This window comes from Tenrec ecaudatus, chromosome 12 (genome assembly GCF_050624435.1).
Source record: "Tenrec ecaudatus isolate mTenEca1 chromosome 12, mTenEca1.hap1, whole genome shotgun sequence".
Lineage (NCBI taxonomy): Eukaryota > Metazoa > Chordata > Mammalia > Afrosoricida > Tenrecidae > Tenrec > Tenrec ecaudatus.
The window spans coordinates 77318465-77336148 of NC_134541.1; the positions used below are offsets into that span (position 1 = coordinate 77318465).

The following is a 17684-nucleotide window of genomic DNA, read 5'->3' on the forward strand; positions in this document are numbered from 1 at the left end:
CGACAAAACATACAACTTTCCTCTAGTTCTTAAATGCTTCCTCCCTCCACTATCATGATCCCAATTCTACCTTATAATTCTGACTAGACCAGAGGATGTGCACTGGTACAGATAGGATCTGGAAACACAGATGATCCCTTTAGGACCAGTGGTGAGAGTGGCAATACTGTGAGTGTGGAGGGAAGGTGAGGTAAAAAGGGGGTACTGATTACAAGGATCTACATATAACATCCTCTCTGGGGATGGACAACAGAAAAGTGGGTGAAGGGAGACATCGGACAGTGTCAGGTATAACAAAATAATAATAATTTATAAATTATCAAGTGTTCATGAGGAAGAGAGGGTGGGGAGGGAGGGGGAAAATGAGGAGCTGATACCGGGGGCTCAAGTAGAAAGCAAATGTTTTGAGAATGATGATGGCAAAAAACGTACAAATGTTTTTGACACAACAGATGGATGTATTGATTGTGATAAGAGTTGTATGAGCCCCCAATAAAATGATTTAATAAAAAAATTAGTCTGGGTCCTGGTACCAGCATTTAGAATCAATGTAGACCAATTGCCTCCTTTCACACCCTAGAAAACTACATTGTTCTGTCCTCAGGAAGGCAGAGAGTGAGTGTGTGGACATCCCGTAGCCTACCTTTCTGTAGTGTGGGTCCTCAGGGGTATTTGCGATCTTAGAGTTTCCCAGGCTCCTAAAGAGAGCATATTTCTATATGGAAAAAGTTGGCAATATTCATGACTTTTCCCTCCCTTTTCTCTACAGAGGTCTGTTGGGCCCTCAATGTCACTGTGTCTCCAGGGCCTGTGGTGGACTACCTGGAGGGAGAAAATGCTACTCTTTACTGCCACATTACCCAGAAGCGACGGAGAGACAGCCTGCTAGTTGTGCGCTGGCTTTTTGCCCTGTCTGACAGCCAGGAGACCTTGATGATTAAGATGACGAAGCTTAGAGTGGTGCACTACTATGGGAATTACAGTCGTAGTGCCAACAGGCGAAGACTACACTTCCTTGAAGAACAGCGTGGGACCCTGTACAGGCTCTCGGTGTTGATTCTCCAGTCCACGGATCAAGGCCATTACATCTGCAAAGCCCAGGAAATTAGCAAGCACAGAAATAAGTGGATGGCATGGTCCAATGGCTCCTCAGCTACAGAAATGAGAGGTAAGGATCGGGGACAATCCTATGGGAAGGATTATTGCTTTTCTGTTTACAAGGCAGGCCCTCAGGATCGCTCTGAGGTGCAACATTCTGTTTCATCTATGGGCCGTGGTCATTGAGTCAGGCCATAGGCATGCAGGACAGATCTTTATGTGGACATAAGAGCAGAGGTGTGTTGTGGACAAGGATGTAAAGTTAGAATAAAGCAAAGTCTAGCTTTTACACTATCCAACCCAGCATCTGGGCAATAGCTCATGTCTGAAACTCTAAGTTGACTGTGTGCTCACCTCCAAACTAAGGCCGTGTAGCCTTTTCCTCTGACTGGGACTTTTGGAACCCAGGGGACTTGGCCTTAGAATATGTGTCAGGTCTAGGAGGAGTGCAGGCTTAGACAGAGAAATTCACTGAGAAGAAGTAGCCCTGCCTTCCTGGATGCAGATCAGAAGGTGGGCTGCATTTCTGGAATGTCTGAAATACCAAGTAGCACATTTGACGGCTATAATTTTTTGTATAACAAACATTCTATTTTAAAAGACATACCTTGAGAAATTTTAGACTTCCCATTATGTACATCTTGGGTTGTTTTGGAATTGAATTTTATCAACACAGTTGAAATCAAATTGTGTGATCAAAAGAATTAAAAAGTAGAACTGATAGTGACCAAATATGAGAAGTAATATAATTTGATATTTTTCATGTAATATAATATTAAAGGTCATAATGGTATTGTTTTGATAAATTTTTAAAAAGGAAAAAAATATTTTGGTAAAATGCACAAGAAATATACTTTAATCCAATAAGTATTATACATGACATTGGTTACATCCTTCACATTGTGTCAGTAGACTCGTTATTGATGTTTTAGTCCTTTTTTTAATATTAACTTAAACTTACTGCTGGCGAACTTCTCATCTTTCCTTTAAAGTAACTATTGTTCATTTACTGAAATATATTTTTAAAGTGCAGTTCTCAAGGGTGGTAACCTTTACTTTTTGAGCTAAACTGTTATATAGTTTAAAGTAGTCTAAAGGCAATATTTATTTATTTATTTTTGACATCTTATTATCAGTGTATATTTACTGTGCATAAGATCAGACATACATGAACAAGATGTGACTTTTGGTAGTTACCTAATCTGGTATCATTTTAAGGATTAAGAGTGTAGCCTGTCTTTCTGGAGATAGCCAATGAGACCTCTGTGTGGGCATGACCTTCTGAGAATTCTGGGAACTGCATGTGTTTTGTGAGTCTGAAGAGGAATTTATAGATTTGTATTGGACATATGGGCTCATCATACTTATGGGTTGAGATGGTTTCTTAATGTACAATTACTCTTTACCTAAAACTCTCTCTTGTACACATATGACTTTCTGTGGATTTGTTTCTCTAGTCAACCCAGACTAAAAAGTAGTCCTGTTTTCCTTTTGTAGAGAGACATTCCCTTCTGCCCCCAAAGAAAGCAAAGAACATTAGTGCCCATAGGTAAATATAGTTAGTTCTGTGGTTAAAATGTTGAAATTTAGCTGTGCTGCATATTATATCATTCTTGTGTGTTTGAGTCAATTCCAACTCATTGTAAGCTTAGCAGACAGATGAGGACTGTCCATGGTTCTCCAATAGGTAACATTTATGTGTGGATCACGAGGTCTTTTCTCTGCAGAATCACGGAGGGAACCAGACCACAGTCCTTTTAGTTAGCAGCCACCTCCTCAACATTTGCCACCTAAGCTTGATTGAAAGCAAATTAACAAGCCTGACTGCATTATGCAGAATTTAAATCTATGTAATAAAATATAAGCTGCTTTTATTAAGCTTATTTGACTGTGAAATGTTTTTATGAAGCAAAATATAACCCTTCTCCAAATTTTTAATTGTGATTCGTATCTTAGGAAATGCCGTGGTGGAGTTAACTGATATCTTCCCCCAACCGCCCCTCAGGATGGCTGTATTGCTTTTAGATTGGACATCCTCAAATCAACTTGGAAAATCAATGAGAAATGCTTATTCTCTTTTTTTGTCATCTCCACAGTATAAAATTATGAATGATAGTTTTCTGGGGAATTTGATCTCTTTTTAAAAAAGACATTTTATTGGGGGCTTTTACAGCTTTTATCACAATGCATGCATACATCCTTTGTGTCAAGCACATTTGTACATATGTTGTCATCATCATTTTCAAAACATTTTCTTTCTACTTGAGCCCTTGGTATCAGCTCATTCCCCCCTCCCTGATGCACCCTCGTTAATTTATAAATTATTATACTTTTCATGTCTTACTCTGACCGCTGTTTCCCTTTATCTACTTTTCTGTTGGTTGTCCCCCTGGGAGGGGATTATATGTCCATCGTTGTGGTTGACTCCCCCTTCCTCCCCCACCTTCCCCTTCCCCTCCTGGTATTACTGTCCTCATTATTGGTCCTGAGGGGGTTAACTGTCCTGGATTCCCTGTGTTTAGAGCTCTGATCTGTATCCGCATGTGTGCTCTGGGTTAGCTGGGTTTTTAAGGTAGAATTGGGGTCATGATAGTGGTGGGGAGCTAGCATTAAAGAACTAGAGGACGACTATATGTTTCATCGGTGCTGTACTGCACACTTACTGGCTTGTCTCTTCCTTATGACCCTTTTGTGAGGGATGTCCAGTTGTCTACAGATGGACTTCGGGTCTCCACTCCACCCTCCCCGTCATTCACATTGATGTGATTTTTTCTTCTGGGACTTGATGCCTGATACCTGATCCCATTGACCCCTCATGATACACAGAATGACGTGCTTCTTCCATGTGGGCTTAGTTGCTTCTCAGCTAGATGTGGTGCATAAATTTTAATAATAGTCATAATACCTAATCTTTCTTGTAGGAATATGGATATTATTTTATCACAGACAGCATTATACATCAGATAGATCCAGAGACAGGCTTTATATAATGAATGTACTGTCATTCTTGTTGAATTATCATTCTTGGCAGAATAAACTATTTTATTATCTGTTTCAGAATGGCCAACAACACTCCATTTAAGTCCACTAATGCCTAGGATCTTTATCTTTATACATTTTATTTTTAACAACTTCTGATTTTCCTATATTCATTATTTGTACATTCTGTATACTGATGATTCATGGAGGTTTGATTTTTATTTCATTTTGAGTCATGCCACATCAGCAGATGAAGATGCTGAAGTTGATTCCACTTTTTCGAGGCAGTTCTTCCCATTTTATTCTTCCCGGATGACTGCCACACGAATCAGGCAGTGTTCTGCTGCTATTTATAGGAGTCTCAGAGGCCAATTTCTCAGAAGGGTATTTATTATTCCTTCTTCATAGTCTGCCTTAGTTGAAGCTCACCTACTCACCAATGGAAATCCAGGTGGAGTTTGAAATCCTGATCGCATAGCGTCCACTATCACAGCAAGAGGCAAGCCACCACAGTTCCAGCAACTGAAAACTGAGTCCGTGTGTTCACTTTATAGACCTTTCTGCTTTTTAGCTGAGCATTGAGACGTGGTGATATGTTCAGTTCTGGGGAGAAAGGTAATTAAGCCCTATAAGCACCCATTTCACTTTGCTGTCCTTCTTCTTACAACTTTCTGAAGCCATTCATTAACCAGGGTGATTTAGCAATCTCACTCCAACCAGTATGCTTGGTCTTTTTATGATTTTCAATTTCATTTAGAATTTTTCTCCCACTTTCCAGGATGTTAATATATGTCCATGTATTTTGTTATTTCTCTTGAGCTTTCTATTATAGATTCCTAATTTTATAATATGTGATATGAAATGATACTTTGTAATATTTTGATGTTTTTAAATTCTTTTGTTTTTACGTGCTATATTCCATAAATTAAAGGGAAAAATAAAAAATAAGTAAATGAAATTATATAAAGAGAGAAAAATCACAGTCTTAAAAACCTTAAAAAAAATCAAGTTGCTTATATGCTTCTAGATGTCTGGCATCTTTCTAGGGTATCTTGAGTGGCTTTATTTGGGGCTCACTGACATAGGCAAACTCACCCAGAAGCCTCTTCCAAGAAGGAGAGATGTGTGTGTGTGTGTGTGTGTGTGAGTATATGTATATACATATAAATACTCACATGTACAGATACATAACCTTATTGCTGTCTAGCTATTCTGATTCATGGTCTCCCATGTGTTTCAGAGTAGAACTGGGCTCCACAGGATTTTCTTTTCTTTTTTTTCTCTAGTTAATATTTATTCTTTATTTTTTATTTTAAATGTTTTATTAGGGGCTCATACAACTCTTATCACAATTAATACATATACATACATCAATTGTATAAAGCACATCTGTACATTCTTTGCCCTAATCATTTTCTTTTCTTTTCTTTTTAAAAATTTTATTAGGGACTCCTACAACTCTTATCACAATCCATACATATACATACATCAATTATATAAAGCACATCATACATTCCCTGTCCCAATCATTCTCAAAGCATTTGCTCTCCATTTAAGCCCCTTGCGTCAGGTCCTATTTTTTTCCCCCCTCCCTCCCCGCTCCCCCCTCCCTCATGTGCCCTTGGTAATTTATACATCGTTATTTTGTCATATCTTGCCCTATCCGGGGTCTCCCTTCCCCCCTTCTCTGCTGTCCCTCACCCAGTGAGGAGGTCACATGTGGATCCTTGTAATCAGTTCCCCCTTTCCAACCCACTCACCCTCCACTCTCCCAGCGTCGCCCCTCACACCCTTGGTCCTGAAGGTATCCTCCACCCTGGATTCTCTGTACCTCCAGCCCTCATATGTACCAGTGTACAACCTCTGCCCTATCCAGCCCTGCAAGGTAGAATTCGGATCATGGTAGTTGGGGGAGGAAGCATCCAGGATCTGGGGGAAAGCTGTGTTCTTCATCGGTACTACCTCGCACCCTGACTGACCCATCTCCTCTCCTAAACCCCTCTATGAGGGGATCTCCTGTGGCCGACACTTGGTCCTTGGGTCTCCACTCTGCACTTCCCCCTTCATTCAATATGGTATACACACACACACACACACACACACATATATATACATACATATATTCTTTTATTTTTTGCATGATACCTTATGCCTGGTCCCTTGGGCACCTCGTGATCGCACTGGCTAGTTTGCTTCTTCCATGTGGGCTTTTTTGCTTCTGAGCCAGATGGCCGCTTGCTCACCTTCAAGCCTTTAGGACACCAGACACTCTCTCTTTTGATAGCCTGGCACCATCAGCTTTCTTCGCCACATTTGCTTATGCACACATTTGTCTTCAGCGATCCTATCATGGAGGTGTGCAGCCAATGATATGATGATTTTTTTGTTCTTTGATGCCTGATAACTGATCTCTTCGGGACCACTCGATCAACCAGGCTGGTGTGTTCTTCCATGTGGGCTTTGTTGCTTCTGAGCTAGATGGCCGCTTGTTTATCTTTAAGCCTTTAAGACCCCAGTCACTATCTCTTTTGATAGCCGGGCACCATCAGCTTTCTTCACCACATTTACTTGTTCACACACTTTGGCTTCAGCAGTTGTGTCGAGAGAGTGAGCATCATAGAGTGCCAATTTAATAAACGAAAGTATTCATGCATTGAGGGAGTGCTTGAGTAGAGGCCCAAGGTCCTTCAGCCACCTTAATACTAAACCTATAAATGTAGACACTTAGATCTATTTCCCCATCCTCATATATATGTTTGCATGTACATGTCTTTGTCTAGACCTCCATAAATGCCCCTTGACTCCCAGCTCCTTCCTCCATCTCCCTTGACTTTCCTCCTGCCCCACTACCATGCTCCGTCCCCACCTGGGCTACAGGTATACCTCTTCTCTACGCAACCTTACCCTTGATCATTCCCCATCAGGCCTGCCACTCCCCCCTCACTACCATTTTGGGTCCCATGTTGTTCCCTTGTCCCTGTGTTTATTAACACCACTTCCTTACCCTCCTCCCCCTCCCCCACCCGGAACTGTCTGTCCCCCTGGAACTGTCTGTCCTATTGTTTTTCCTCCAGATAGTTCATCCAGCCTGTCCTATTCAGACAGACCTGTGGAGACACTAACATTCAAGAAAACAAGACAGAGGAAAACAAAGCAACAGTATACAACCAGACAACAAAACAACAAAAACAAACCACTGACAAAGAACAAAACAAAACATTTCACAAAAGAAAGGCTTGTAGTTCGTTCAAGGATCATTTGCTGGCCCTTAGGAGCGTTTTCCAGTTCAGTCTGTTGGGGCACCACGCCCTGGCCCCAAAGTCCACTTCCAGCATTCCCTGGTGACCTTGCCACTCCATTCCCTTGCTGTTCCGCTGCACTCCCCCAGTGCTTTGCCTCGGTGTGGTGGGATCAGGTCAGGTGCAATTCCCACAGTGTCTCCGGTGCTGTCCCCTGTATTGCCCTTAGTCACTGAGGGGCATCATGTCTCATAGTAGGGCCAGCCATGTTGTTCTCTCTGTGGACTGGCTGCTCTAATTAGGAACATCATCCTCACAGCCTGGTGGGCCAGGCTGTGTTCCACTGTCTCCTCCTGCCCCTTCATCTGCTCCCATGTGCTCTGATCAGATATGTCCATCTCCCGGAGCTGCAGAATCAATGTCATCCTTTGAAACAAATTCTTTTCGGGGGAGGGGCAGGAATCCACTTAATTTTTGGTGCTGGGGCCAGCCTCCCAGACCTCTCCACTGGTTCCCTACTCCACGCCGGGATGTTGCATTCACACCTTGCAGCACTGGGTTGAAGTCTGGTCCCACTTTCCCTGTGGAGATATAAACGATACCCTCCCCTTGGGTGGATTAGTGCCCCATGCCCCCACTTCCCTTTTCTTCCTTATATTCATCCTTTTATTTTCCTTTCCCCACCTCCTCCACTGTTGTCTACCATGTGCATCTCTGGTTTTGGTCTGGTCTCTGCCATAGTACACAGTCTTCACCCCACAAATGTTTGTATACAGTAGCTTTTTCCCGTATGCCACTTTTGCATTAAAAAATTATTTTTTAATGCTTACCTCAGCGGGCTCATGTTGTACTTGTCCTTTTGTGCCTGACTTACTTCGCTTAGCATGATTTCCTCCAGTTCTTCCCATGCCACTATGTGCCTCATACGTTTATCACTGCTTTGATTTTCAATGGCTGTAATATTTCATCATTCCTAGGAATTTCTTCAGAGGCACCTCTGGGTGATTTGAAATGACAGTTCTTTAGTTAGTAGGCAAGAACATAGTATTTCCATCACCTGAGGATGGAAATTCTCTATTAATTTGAATGAAAACAAGTTGTCATTTTATGTTTTAACTGTGCCGGTTGTAGAAATATGGTAGAGAATTGAGAATTTCCAGTAGTAAGGAAGAATTAAATCTTGTTTATCTGTAAGCAGTATCAGTGTGATATTGTGTGTTACAGGAAGACCCTCCTAATTAAACTGTTACTGGGGCAGTGATGCAGTAAATAACGGAGAGTGGGTATATGTGAGCCTTTACATGACAGTGGGGTTCTACTCGGCCTATCTTAGAGGCTTAGCATGCCAGATGAAGTTGTTAGTATCATTTTTATTACAGAAGAGTAGAAGGAAACTTGAACAGCAGCATGCAGTTTCTTCAACTGCTTGTGTCATGTGACCATTTCACAGGGAGAGAAATAACATGTAGATTAAATGAATGGAAAGGTCCTCAGTGAGCTGTGGCCTTGGAACCCCCTGGAGAAGTTCCCTTTGAAAGCACTAAGATCAATGTTCAATTTTATTTCATTTGTTTTATAAATGAGGGGCACATGTCACTCTAATGAATTTTACAGAAAATACAGAATTGGGAAGTATTCTAAATGTCATTGAGGAGTAAAACATAATAAAAGAGAATGCAGAGAGGTAAGGAATACAGGCAGGAAATAACAAAATGAGTTTCAATTTGGGAAGTAGCAGAGTAGTACATTTGGGGAACACAAATCTTAAACAGTCTTCAATAGTCAGCAGAAGGAAAGGAGGCCGTTTGAGGAAGGGGCTTGGGAGTGATAATGGAGAGTGAATGAGACATGCATTAGCAATGTGATTCAACAGCAGGGACAGTCAGTACCATTCCCGTCCATGCACAAATGCGCCTGGTGTCCCTGAGAAGGAAGGTGATTGCGTCTTGTATACTACACTGGTGGGCCTGTAGTGTGGACACCATAACCAGTTATAGGAACCTCATTTCCAGAAAGACTGATTGAGACTAAAGTGGCACAAATGACAAGGAAATAAGAAGCTGCCTTAAGACACAGGAGTATTAGTTTAGTCAAGGAAGCTTTGCTTGGGAAATAACAAAATTGCTTCATTAAGTATTTAATAAAGTGTTCAGCAATACTAAAAAATTTCCTTGTTGCTGAGGAAAGTTCTGACTTAAGATATCCCCATGTACCAGAGGGGAACTGTGCTTCATAGCGTTTTTAACAATGATTTTTTGGAAGCAGATCACCAGGTCCTCCCTCCAAAGCACCTGTGCATGGGCTTGAGGCTCCAATGTTTTGTTAGCAGCCAAGTGTGCTGAGCATTTGCAGTGCTCGGAGATTCATATTTCAACTCATTCATCCCTTTATTTCATGGGCATTGTATTGAGCACTGTGCTGGAAACTTGGGCGCACATGGAGTACATACAGACCGGTGGGAGATGCACAGACAGACTGCTATAGTGTACAAGTAAGGAAGGTATGCACAGGGCATTCTGGGAATTCACAGGAGAGCTCTTGGACGACTAAGGGAGAAGACACATTTGTAACTGAAGCTGGTGGTTTGTACTGTTTCAATTAAGGAGAGCCAGAACAGGAAGGCAAGAATAACTCTGGTGTAAAGGAAAGGTGAAAAAAGGCATGGAAATTGGAACCCAGCATGTGGAGAAATTTGCGGCCAGGGGCGCTGGAGTATGAGCTGATAAGCAGGAGTGGCCATATGTAGCAGAGGCTAACAGAGCAGCTCTTGGAGAGGCTAGCACGGGGTATTAAAACGTTCAAGCGTATTTTGTGGGCTAGTACTCCTAACCGTGTCTGTTGACAAGAAGCACCCAGGACTAAAGCGATAAAGGCCAGTGCAGTGAACAAAGGCATGGAGTGGGAACTGCACTGTGTTGAGAGACCTGCAGCGTAAGGGTCAGGATGGCTGGAATATGAACTGGCAAAATGAGTCGATACAACTTTTTTATTTTTACAGCGTTGTCTGATATAGTTTTGGGAGAAATGTTCTTTAGGTTGGATGATACTCCACATACACAGTGGGCACAATAATGGGCTAGAACATTCCAATGATTATAAAGATGGTGCAGGACAAGGCAGTGCTACTTCCTGTACTGTAGGAGGTCTTTGGGAGTTGGAGCCTGCCAAACAAGTGACAACAGTTAAGCAGACTCACAAGTATCTGTCCTGAAGAATCAAGCTTATAAGATGTAAGAAGGAGATCTGACTACTTAACATGCAGTCTAGGAGCATGTTTATAGTTAGACAGTTCAGCCACCCCTGCTTTGGAAAGTCTCTTGATACATCCTTCTGATGTTTGCTTGTGGGTGGATTTAGGGACACCACACTAGGGGTTAGGGGACAGACATTTGTAGTTATCCAGATATAAAGGAATGAAGGGCAGGATTTGGCAATAAGAATGGAGAGATTCCATGAACCATCTCAGTGTGAACCACCTTTCTCTCCCCTTCCCTGGTGTTTTAAATGGATATCATCAACACTTGAGCTCACCACATAGCAAAACGAAAAGTAATCCTTGTGTTCCATAGTCCATGCAGTTCAAACTCATGTTGTTCTCATTAGCTGATTCTTTAATACACCATTTAATTTTTCCGATAAATCATTTCCTCGGGGCTGTTAGAGCTCTCACAATCCATCCATCCATTGTGTCAGCACGTTTGTGCGTGTGGCATCATCACCCTCAGGACAGTTTCTTTCTGCTTGAGCCCTTGGTACAGCTCATTTTTTTTCCTTTTAATTTTTTTTAATGAAGTGATTAAGCCTCAGCTGGGTCCCCTCTTCACATAGATCAGGGATGTGAATAGCCTTGTTATCACAAAGCATACATTGGAAAATGGATTATGGCAGATGTAGTGAGGTTAAAATCCAGCACCTTATCATTGGATCTCCCTTTTGACCCATTTTAAAGCTGTTCTCATTTTTAATACTTTGTTTCTTTTCAACTATGGTTTTCCTCTGTTTTATTATGTTATTGTTGTTAGCTTTTTGACTCTTTGGTTTTTGTTTCAGTATGTTTTGGAGTGTATGAAATCCAGGATGGGTGAATCTATAGAGACAGTAACTGGATTAATGGTTCATTGAGGGTAAGCCAGGGGAGCTGAAAGGAAATGAAGAGCTAATAACTAGTACAAACAAGAAGAAAATGTTCTAAAATTGACTGTGGTAGTGACTGTACAACTTTCCTTGATATGACTGAACTATTGCATTCTATGATATTTGGATTATATCTCAATAAAATTTACATATATAAAAAAAGAAAACAATCTGGAAAAAAAAGAATGGAGAGATAGTAGGAGGTCAAATGTAAAGTTTTTATGTTTTAAAACGTTTTTTAAATTGTGGATTAGATGAAGGTTTACAGTGTAGACCATAGGTTTACATTCAAGGGTAAGGGGTGGGGGATATCCCGCACTATTCAACCAGTTAAGCCTACTCTCTTTTATAATTTTGAGTTTTCCTCAACTTTTTCCTCCCACACTATACAGGACCTACTAATGTGACCCCGTAAGGGCAGTTGGTATTAGTGTCTAGGTAACATTTTTTTCTGGTGTCAATGTTGCAAAAACTGGTGTTTGCCTTCTGACTACTGGACGTTTCCATTGGGCTAACTGTTTCCATGTACCTTTGTGTTTTCTTCATTCTTTCCTCTGGACAGCATATGACCAATCTTTACACCCTAAATAACTCTTTGTGACCTTTTAAACTCCATTTACTACTCAGTAGATTAGGATGTCGTTGTGAATAAAGTTATACCAATTGATCTTACTGTACCTTGAGATTATGGTTCTGATGCCCCAGTCTAGCACATGAGTAGCATCAGCTAGTTAGAGATGTGAGAGAGGAAGAGAACACTGGTGTGACACCAAGTCTCATTCTGTAAGTATGCCAATAACTGGGCATAGTTCACGGGGAAATGAAAATGAAAAAACCAAGGTGATGTGTAGCAAATACATATAGGTACAGGCCTGGTGATCCAGTCTGATCTAGCAGGCAGGAACTGATTTCTGAGCAACACAGGTGAAGCCAAAGGGTAAATAAGATATCCAAATTCAGGACCCATGACAGGGTTTGAGCAACATCAATACTTAGGGCAGAAGGACGAGCTTCCTGTGCTGTGTTTGTGTGGAAGAGCAAAATATTCTCAGTAGGGAAGCAACTATGGAGTTGAAGATACTGCAGCACTCACTAGAAGCCTAGAGGGTCAGTCTTGGGAGATGGAGAGAAATGCACTGTATTAAGGGCAAACAACTTGTCTCCTGGATCCAGAGTCAAGTTGACCTTGTGTCCTTTGTTTTTATAAAAACAAACAGTACAGAAAGGATTTTGAATTATCCTCTACAAAATATTCCATTATTGATATTTTTTGGTGGTTTTTTTTTTGCAACCTGGAGCAGCCGACCTGGAACCACTTGACTATTAGACTTTTCCCACATCACTAGACATAGCCAACTATGTCCTCTGGATGAATCAGTAGCTCATACACCACTAATAGCTGTATCAGATGCTACAAAAACAGCAGTTAACCACAGTAAACCTAAAAAATAAAGAAGAGTAAATGCAAATATCCAAAAACAACCCAAACAAAGGGGAGTATCCTGAAGAAGAGGTCTTGGGATTACCAGAAATTGAATTCCAGGAATGATGGTTACGTCATACCAAGAGATGTGAGGAACAGTGATGAGTATAATAGAATAAATAGAAATGCTAAAATCCATGAACCAAAAAGAATCTCAGGAGATAAACTGAGACATCAGAATTAGGCAACATAGATATAGAATGGAAGAAAAGGAAAATCAAGCCAGTAAGCTCAAAGACAATCACTCTGCCTCCAAAAATGAGAGAAATAAATAACCAAATAAAAGTCCACCGAGAAAGTACGAGAAATCATGGAAGGAAATTTCCTCAACATCACAAAGGCGGTTAAAATAATTATTCAAGAAGCTGAGAAAATCCCAAAAAAGATAGATCCCCCTCCCCCTGCCATTGTATCATGACATATCAAGTCAAATTCTCCAATTTCAAGGATGAGGAGAGAATCCTGAGGGTAATTAAAAAAAAAAAAGTCTTCCTACAAAGGAAAACTGATACGGGTAAGCTTGGATTTCTCAGCAGAAACTATGGAGGCAAGAAGGCACAGTTCTGAAAGAAAAAAGCCCCCTGCCAACAAAAAAATCTTTTTTTTAAATCGTTTTATTGGGGGCTCATGCAGCGCTTATCACAGTCCATACATACATCCATTGTGTCAAGCACATATCCATCCAAATTAAATATGAAGGAGAAATAAAGGCATTTCCAGAGAAGGGAAAACTAAAGGAATTCATGGAAATAAGATAAGCATTACAAAAAATAATATTAGCTATGGACACAGAATCAAAAACAGCACAAACAGGAGAGCATCAGAAAAAAACAGTAACACCCATAAACCAATATATTGAAAGCAGCAATAAAAGACAACACAGAAATAGAGGAGCAGTGAAGACACCAATAAAGCCACAAAAGAGAAAAGAAAACAAACACACAGTAAAATAATGGCAACAAAAAGGCATACATCAATAATCACACTGAATGTCAATGGATTAAATGCACCAATGAAGCGACAGAGTACTAGGCTCAATCAGAAAAAAAGAGACACGTCTACATGCTGACTACAAGAAAAACACCTTAAACTCAAAGACAAAAGTAGACTAAAAAATCAAAGGATGATGAAAAAACTACCAAGCCAATGGTAACCACATAAGGCAATAGTAATTTCTGGTAAGATAGGTTTAAAGGCAAATGACATAGAGACAAAATATACATAATTATTAAAGGAACAATACATCAGAAATGTATAACCTTGCACTACCTGACCTCAAAACCTACAACCCAGCCATAGTAGTCAAACCAACCTGGTACCATGATAGCTACATATAACAATGGAAAATCCAGACATAAAAGTATTCACCTGCAGGCCTTTCAACAAAGGACTAAATAACATTAAGTGAAAAAGGGACACTCACTTAAATGGGTATAGGAAAAAGTAGATCCCCACCTGTAGATGAATGAAACATGATACATACCTTGTCCATGAACTCAAGATGGATTAGAGAAGTAAATGAACTCAAGATGGATTAGAGAATTAAATGTGAACTCCAGAGGTATAAGGGTCATCAGTAAGAAAGTTGGGACAAACTAAAAGGCTCTATTGAAGGGCACACACAACTGCCAAGTGTAATAAAGGACACACACACAGTGGAAGGCAAAAGAGATGACTGGGATCCATTAAATATAAAACACTTAACATATCCAAAGACTTCATCAAAAGAGTGAAACAAGAGCCCATAGCTTAGGAAAAAATCTTTAGCAATGACACAACAGAAAAGGGATTAATGACTAAAATCTATAGAATCATGAAACACTTTAATAAGAAAAAACAAATAATCCAATTAAAAGGTTGGCAAAGGACATGAATCTACAGTTCACAAAGGATTACATTCAAATGGCTAACAAATACCATATATACTCTAGTATAAGCCAACCCTAATATCAGCTGAGGCGCCTTATTTTACCACAAAACTACATAAAAATGTGCTAAAAAAAACTCAACTTATACATTGAGTATGTATAAGGAAATGTTCATGATCACTAGCCATTTGGGAGATGCAAATTAAATGAACAATGAGACATCAATCTATAACCCACAATGATGGTCCAGTTAAAAAACAAATAGTAAACTAAAATTCTGAAGAGGATGCAGAGATATTAGAACTCATATACAGTGCTGGTGGGCTTGTAACTATGTACAAACATTGTGGAAAGCCATATGACTCAATTATATCTTTGGTGGACACATACTCCAAAGAGACAAAACATGGACAGAGCATGCTCGCTCATGTTCATTGCAGCACAATTCACATTAGCAAAAGTCTGGACTGGCTCTAGTGCCCATCAAAATGAGTCAAAAAATCCCGGTAGATAAACACAATGGAATATTACTCAAATCTGAAAAACAGTGATGAAACACTTCATGACATGGATAGACCTGGAAGCCATCATGCTGTGTGAAGTGAGTCAATCACAAAAGAGTAAATAATGTATGAGTCCACTGCTAAAGAGAAGGCAGGTTTCTCTTTTTCGGTCCAGTATTTCTAATCTGATCTGCATGCAACAAGGTAGATAGCCCACCTAGAATCTGTTAACTATATATTAGACCCTGTACACGTACATCTGAAAACAACACTTCATCAGAGGAGACCTCCCCTCAGCAGGAGCCAGTTTTCCAAGATGAAGGTAGAGGGAAAAGACCATTCAGTTGCTGCTATACGACATTGCATTAAAGTCATCCCAAATCAAAAGTCCCTCTTAAAAGAGTGATAAGCCAACTTGTACTGGAAATTCAAGTCACAATGGCAAGAGGGGAGCAATTATGTCTCAGAGAATGAGCTTATACTATTGTTGGTGTGTAAATGGGGAGGAGAAACCTCTAATTGGGGTGGGGGGGGTCACTTAACTACACTCATATAGAACCCAAGGGGCAATATGTCCAGTACTGTGCTCCTAATTGGATGTTTTTGACCTAGTTTCTATCCAACCCTTGGTGAGCCAGGCTGTGTGCTATAAACTACTAGGACTTTAGACTCTGTCATTTAGGTGCATGATCTGATGTGGAAACCCCACTAAGTGAACTGGACATTATTTCAAATTCACCTGTAGCTAATATGTGGAAATGACATTCCATTGGGCTTAAAAGACTGAAACAATCTACTGTGAGAAGAACCAGATGACTGCTATAGCAACGTTATGGTATTGGCATTCCCTGGACTTTGATGTTGGTGACTTGGGACTACCATATATTTACTATTTTAGTGCCCTTCTTGCTGTCTTATGACATGTATTGATCTTTTAGTCATGGTTCTGCCTTTGCAAATGATGATTATTCAAAATTTTGTCCTATCATGAACCCCCATTTTTATGTAAATAGTATCTAGTCATTAAAGTGTTTAATCTATATAAGCCACCAACAATTTATGTATAAAAGTTTGAAGTGGGTCTGTACTTGTATAATTTCCTTTGACCATAGATGCTTCTCTGACCATGGACCTTGCTATCTAACAGAGAGCATTTTAAAGTTGATTATAGTAGATGTGGTTAGATTGAAAGGTAATACCTTATCCTTTTATCTCCATTTAGACCCATTTTAAATGGTTTTAAATATTTTCTGCTTTCACTTTGATTTTTTATCACTTTGATTTCTACATTTTATGCAGTCATTGTTATTTTTGTTTGCTTGCTTGCTTTCTGTTTGTGTTTAGTATGATTTTTCTGTATAAGATATCAAAAATAGATCTATAGAGAAAGTACTGGATAGAAGTATGCCAAGGGAGAATGAGGGGAAATGCGGAGCTAACAACAATGAGTATGAAAATGAAATTTTCTGAAATTGATTGTAGTGGTGATTGCAAAGTTCTTCTTAATATAATTCATTGTTTAAATTGTATACTTGCAGTACAGTTCTGTAAAATTATTATTTTTAATCCTACATGAAGAACATGAAAAGTCAAAAAATTCAGGAAAGAAAGAGAAGATCAAAGTAGATGTCAGAAGAGACTCTGAAACTTGCTCTCATCTTAGAGTAACTAAGGCAAATGGAAGAAACAATAAAATAAAAGGATGACGAGAGGAAAGTAAAGGGAAATAGAGGAAAGAACCACGACACAAAGTACATTTATGGAGGTCTAAATACAGGCATATGTGTATATATATATATATTTAAAATGAGAGGGGAATAGAACTTTGTACTCATATCTATATGTTAAGAATTAAGGTTGCAGATGGACGTTGGGCCTCAACTCAAGTACTCCATCAGTACAAGAACACTGTGCTCTACCATTCCGGCACTCTGTGATGCTCACCTTCCCGACACAATTGCTGAAGCAATTATGAGTGCGTAAGCAAATGTGGTGAAGAAAGCTGATGGTGCCTAACTATCAAAAGATATAGCGTCTGGGGTCATAAAGGCTTGAAGATAAACAAGCAACCATCTAGCTCAGAAGCAACAAAGCCCACATGGAAAAAGCACACCAGCCTTTGTGATCACAAAGTGTCGAAGGGATCAGGTATCAGGCAACTAAGACCCAGAACAAAAGCATACCCATTGTGAATGGGGTGGTGGGGTGGTGGTGGTGTCATGGAGTGAAAACCCAATGTCCATCTGTAGACTATTGGAAATCTCCTCAGAAAGAGGTCACAGGGAAGAGATGAGCCAGTTAGGGTGAAGTATAGCATGATGAAACACACAACTTTCCTTTAGTTCTTTGGTGCTTCCTTCCCCCCACTGTCATGACCTCA

The 17684-nt window shown here is 40.1% G+C and overlaps 1 protein-coding gene across 1 annotated transcript in view; it reads left to right on the top strand.

Moving 5' to 3' along the window:
- Positions 1–17684, top strand: part of VSTM4 (V-set and transmembrane domain containing 4) — a 150913-nt gene that overhangs the window by 20199 nt on the left and 113030 nt on the right. The window contains exon 2 of the mRNA XM_075564174.1: positions 770–1168. Coding sequence (XP_075420289.1) covers positions 770–1168 — 399 coding nt within the window. The remainder of the gene's footprint in view (positions 1–769; positions 1169–17684) is intronic.